Here is a 6,000-nt window from a genome sequence, read left to right on the forward strand (position 1 = left end):
AGCCAAGGTGGGCAAGGGGACCAGAGGGGAATTGTCCTTTTCAATTGGTTGGTGACAAGACCTACTTTCATGGGAGTCTTGTCACTGATGAGCCCTCGGGGACATGAGCCTTTTTGCCACCATTGTTAAAGTCTTACCCATTGCTGACTTAAGGACTGCAGTGGAGATGAGCCACGGGCAGTCTGCACAAGCTGGGCCAGCTCTAAGGAGGAAAGGTGGTTGGGGAGGGAGTAGGTGCTCTGTGAACGGGCTGTTGAACACTTGGGATAGGACTGATGCAACTGAGGAGCTGAGTTTTTAATTTTACTTAATTTCAGTTAATTTAACTAGTCCTGTGTGGCTAGTGGCTTCTGTGTTGGACAGCGCAGCCCGGAGTAGTGGTTACAGTGTGGCCTTCAGAACCTTGATTCAGATCCCAGCTCTGCGGCCTACCTATTGTGTGACTGTGGGCACATTTCTTAACCTTGTAAGGTTGGTTTGAGAATTGTCATCGTGTTAAGGGTTTAGAGCAGTGCCTGAGAAGAAGAAGTGTATGTTTAATTGCTGTTGGCTTATTAGGTTTATTCGGTATTTTGAGTAGAATGGTGTTAGAGTTCATGTAGAATATGAAGCTTTACTGTTTCTTTGTTTTTGTTTTGAGCCACGCCACACGGCTTTCAGGATATTAGTTCCCCAACCAGGGATTGAACCTGCACCCCGGTGGTGAAAGCGCCGAGTCCTAACCACTGGACCACCAGGGAATTCCCATCTACTGTTTTTTGTTTTTTTTTTTAACTTTTATGTTTTCTTGCTTTTTTTTTTTTTTTGCTCCAGGTTGCTGCAGCAACTGGCCACACAGTAGTGTTGGTGGACCAAACAGAGGACATCCTGGCAAAATCTAGAAAGGGAATTGAGGAAAGCCTTCGGAAAGTGGCCAAGAAGAAGTTTGCAGAAAACCCCAAGGTAATTTCTTGTCATCACTGTCCTCAAAACCAGTCCTCTGACCACTTCACATTTGTGAGGGGGTTCTGGCCTTTGCTTTCTTTTTCAGTTTGTTTGAATTGAAACTTTAGGCCAATATAATAACATAATCACTAAATATTCCATGAGAAATATTGGGGTTAAATAAAATTAATTTTACCTGTTTCTTTTTGCTTGTTAAAACGCAACCAGTAGAAATTTTAAATCACCTATCGTCTTGCATTATATTTCTGTTGAACAGCTCTGATAGTTATTTATTTCTTGATGACTTTGGATGCCTTTAGCTGATGGTGACCATTTTGAATCCTCATGGGCAAATTACATTTTGAAGTAAAACGGCAGCTGATAGGGGCACGGTCTGTTTCTGCCCTAACTGAGGTCTCTTTGTGGAAACCTGGAGGCACAAATGGGGAAAAGACAGGACTGTGAGCTCTTTTAGAGCAGAGGCTGTGTCTGGTGTGCTTTTGAACCACCCGTTGCTGGCACATGTTGGGTGATCATTATTTGACGAGCGACTGCTGAGTTCAGCTTTCTTACTCCTCGCTCCTGTCCTTACTCAGCTCTTCCCTGCCTCCTACTAGAGGGAACTAGTCAGCACCACCTCTCAGACTCATGGATGGGGCTGAGCTCAGCCTTTACCCTTTTCTGGAAGACAAATTACAGGCTTCCAAGAAGCCCGTCATGGAACAGTACATGGCTGGCTGGCTGTTCACTCGGAACAGATAGAACAGGCCAACACAGGTGCTGTGAACAAACAGTTTAGTAACTGGAGCAGAGCTGACTAAGAGCTTGAAAGATTATGACTGACACACGACAGTGTGCTGATCAGCAGTTGGGATTGTTCACAGGCTGATTCTTGCCCTGGTGTCCAGAAGTATATTGAGATGCTGTCTGCCCTAAGAAGAAACGTAGGGAGTTTTATTTCTCAGAATTTCAGGACACATTCAAGTTGTGTCTGGGGTATCCTCGCCCTCCTCTTTCCTCTCGCCTTAGCAGCAAATCACACACCATTTTCCAGTGAGCCCAGTGACTGTTCTCTTCTTACTCCACCGCATTAGGCTGGCGATGAGTTCGTGGAGAAGACCCTGAGCAGCATATTGACCAGCATGGACGCAGCATCTGTGGTCCACAGCACAGACCTGGTGGTGGAGGCCATCGTAGAGAATCTGAAGGTGAAGAGCGAGCTCTTCAAGAGGCTGGACAAGTTTGCTGCCGAGTACGTGATCTCTGGGAGATCTTGTTGGGTCTGGGGGGCTTCCTCCTGGGCGCTTGGGCTTTTCTTCTGGGAAGGAGTCTTCTGACACTAAGACTTTTTATTACCCTACAGCTGTTTCCAGAAGAGCTGACACTGTTTCCTTTGTTCTCCATCCTCCACCCCCAATTTGCTTCCTGAGGCTTGGGCTGCCCTGATCTGATCCTTGTCCCCAAATGAGGGTGGAATTTCCCGTGTGAAATGGAGGGTCCATCCAGGGACAGGCCTTCATCTCTTGCAGCGTCTTTGTCATGGGCCCTCCCAGGCCAGGTGATGGAGGCACTCGGACATGTCCTTAAATGGCTGCTGAGCAACCTCAGAGCAATTTGGTGTGTCCCCTCTTTTGGGTGGAACCAACAGAATGATGTAATTGAAGGGAATGCTTCTCTGTCTACACAGTTTTCTAGGAACCTCCTGCTTTGAGCTTTCTGTGGGTTAAATCACAACACTCTTGGGAGCCTTTAAGGAGCACTGAGTTCTTACCCAGCTTCCTGGCAAAGGGTGGGAGAGGAGAGCCAGCCTCAGGCAGGTCAGGCACAGGGCCGCCGGGCTCAGGACTGTCTGTACAGTGTCAGCAAGCTGTGCACATGTGCAGCCCTAGTTCTGCATGTGGCTCTTGGTGATACTGACACCTGATGTATTCATTCATGCTCTTCTTGTGGTTTGCCTGGCCACGCTTCACCCTTCTTGGTTGGGACTCCAAGTCAAATGAGATTGTATGACAACAGTAATTCTTAGGCAGCCACCAGTGAGCACTGGCTAAAGAGAAACACTTGCATACCAGCCTGCTGGGTTGTCAGCCCTTAGAGCTCTATGGTCTGGTGGCCGGAGAGGCCCTGCCCTGACAAAGAGAAGAGGCCTGTCTTTCTGTCACCTGTGTGTCACTCTGCTGACCAGCATGCTCATGTGCTTTACATGGGCATTTAGGGACTGCAGCACCATCTACAGAAACAGAAGGCTGTCTTGGTAGGGGTGTTGACTCCCAGGTCAGCTGGGAGCCCTCTGAGTCAGTAAAACACCCACCCCCAGAAAAGGGAGTATTGTCAAGCAGTTTGGTCGTTATTGGAATGTTGGTCATTCCCTCGTGACAGTGACGGGTCTGACTGCCCTCTTTTGTCAGCGTCGAGTAAGGGAAGGACAGTTAGGGGAAAGTCAGGTGGCCTGGGGCCTGGTGCCAGGCCCCCCCAACTTCCCTCTCTGACCCTGGACAGTCATGAACCCCCTCTGGCCCTCAGTTTTATCATCTGTAATTTGAGTTCAGGAGTTAGGGGTAAATAATTTCCAAGACCTTCCCAGTTCTAACTCTAAGACTAGTTGCCCTGTCAGTGAAATAGGGGTAGTGGTACCTATTGCACAGGGTTGTTTGGGAAACTCGTGTAATTCAGCTCACATTTCCAGAGAGCTACTGTATGTCAGGCACTATACTAGCCTCCTTCACCTAAGTTTATGTCATAAAACAGATGTGACACGTGACAGGACCCGTAGTAGGCACGCCATAGATGTGACTTTGCTTCTGGCCCCAGCCATCCTTCTCCACACTCTCATTTTCATTTTCGATCACCACCGTTATTGAATGTTTGCTGAATTGTTGTTGTTGTGTTTTTTTTATTGATAAAACAGCTTGATTGAGATACTTTACTGCTTAGTTTTGCAGTTAGATCCTATAATGGGAGATGAAAATATATTCTAGTGATAAAGTTCCACTTGGAAGCCCTGATAAAACAGTTGCATCCTGGAAGAGAGCACAAATTCCCTAGCTGCAGTATAAGACATGCAGATGAAAAGCTTCCCTAAGGTCCCTGGCCCACCCCAGCTGCGTCCTGGCTCCCCCCTTTTGACAAAGCATGGGCTCTCCTCCACCACAGTCCACCACCCCTCTAGTCTTCTTCACACCTGGGGGTGTTTCCAGTGACCATCATGCTTGTGCTGTTGATTTTCTGTTAGTGCATTTAAGAGGAAAGTTTTTTGGTACGTGACTATCAGAAAAGGAAAAACAAAAGATGGTCCTAGAGAGTCAAGTGTTTCAAGGAAAGTGTGAGAGTGTGCTTTTTTGTGGAAGATAATGTGTACATACATCGTGTTTGTGTTGAAGGAAGGCAGTTTGAGACACTGTTAGTAGCAGAGCCAGCCTGGCCGATTGGGAGAGTTGGCGGTGGAGGTCTGTCGGCTGGAGATATCTTTCTCCTTCTCGTAATATGCGTGCTTGGGAGTGTCCTGGGTTGGAGACACTCGGCACTGGGCCCTGATGTACAGTCTTCCTTCTGTATCTGTTGGGGTTGGTTCCAGGACCCACTGTGAATACCAAAATCTGAGGATGCTCACGTCCCTTACATAAAGTGGTGTAGTATTTGCATGTAATCTACGCAATCCCCCATATACTTTAAATCATCTCTAGATTACTTATAATATCTGATACAATGTAAATGCTATGTAGACTTCCCTGGCAGTCCAGTGGTTAAGACTTTGCCTTCCAGTGCAGGGGGTGCAGGTTCAATCCCTGGTCGGGGAGCTAAGATCCCACATGCCTCGCGGACCAAAAAACACCCAAAAAAACATGAACAACAGAAGCAGTATTGTAATAAGTTCAGTCAAGACTTTTAAAAAAATGGTTCACATCAATGTAAATGCTATGTAAATCACACAGCAAGTCCAAGTTTTGCTTTTTGGAATTTTTTTTTTGGAATATTTTTGATCCGGGTTGGCGGAACCTGTGGATCCTGAGGGCCGACTGTAACTTCATTGTTTGACGAAACGTGCTCTCCAGTCGGTGTGCCTTTGTTTCCCCTTTTTGCAGATGAGTTGCCCTTCAAATGTCCTGTAAAAAGATGCCACACTCATAAAAGATGAGTGTGTAACCCTGACCTTGAGATAGCCCTTTCTTTTCTTAAGGTGGGCGTGGAACCCCTGCTAGCACAGCCTTGGGTTGTGGAGGCCCTGCTGCTGTGCTTCAGGGCATGTCAGCCACTCCTTGTTACTGCAGAGGGTCTCCTTGCCTTCTGTGATGGGGGAGGGTTTATATTATGTGACAGGATAATTTATATTATTTTCCCCAGACTAAAAAGCAAGAAACTTTGAAAACTAGAATTTTAAACCTTAAAAAAAGTCTTTTTTTTTTTTTTTTAAAGGACAAGCCCCTCTAGCTGGTCTTTAAGTTGGCCAACTTAGAAGTTGTTTGAGAAAGGTCAGTGTTCTTGTGCCGTAAAAGTGAAATGCCATTTATGTCAGAGAGTGTTCTGCCTGTGCTTTCCTCTAAGAGTTTTATAGTGTCCGGTCTTACATTTAGGTCTTTAATCCATTTTGAGTTTATTTTTGTGTATGGTGTTAGGGTGTATTCTGATTTCATTGGTTTTTTTTTTTTGCAGTCATTTTTGTGTGCTTTTATTTTATTTTTTTTAATGGACTAGATTGAGAATCTGCTTTTTTGTGTGTGGTTTTTTTTTTTTATACAGCAGGTTCTTATTAGTTATCTATTTTTTTTAATAGCATCTTGCTTTATATTGATTTTCTTTATAATTTTCTTTTTTTAAATTTTATTTATTTTTATACAGCAGGTTCTTAATAGTCATCCATTTTATACACATCAGTGTATACATGTCAATCCCAATCTCCCAATTCATCACACCACCACCCCCACCCCCCTGCCGCTTTCCCCCCTTGGTGTCCATACGTTTGTTCTCTACATCTGTGTCTCTATTTCTGCCTTGCAAACCGGTTCATCTGTACCATTTTTCTAGATTCCACATATATGTGTTAATACACGATATTTGTTTTTCTCTTTCTGACTTACT

At 45.3% G+C, this 6,000-nt stretch overlaps 1 protein-coding gene across 2 annotated transcripts in view; it reads left to right on the forward strand.

Annotated features, from left to right (window-relative positions):
* The window catches only part of HADH (hydroxyacyl-CoA dehydrogenase), a 52,005-nt gene that overhangs the window by 23,093 nt on the left and 22,912 nt on the right, over nt 1-6,000 (forward strand). For both annotated transcript variants that reach the window (XM_007100594.2, XM_028492162.2), the window contains exons 2-3: nt 814-942; nt 2,019-2,176. In XM_007100594.2, the coding sequence (XP_007100656.2) occupies nt 814-942; nt 2,019-2,176 (287 nt within the window). The remainder of the gene's footprint in view (nt 1-813; nt 943-2,018; nt 2,177-6,000) is intronic.

The sequence above is a fragment of the Physeter macrocephalus genome, chromosome 7, assembly GCF_002837175.3.
Source record: "Physeter macrocephalus isolate SW-GA chromosome 7, ASM283717v5, whole genome shotgun sequence".
Classification (NCBI taxonomy): domain Eukaryota; kingdom Metazoa; phylum Chordata; class Mammalia; order Artiodactyla; family Physeteridae; genus Physeter; species Physeter macrocephalus.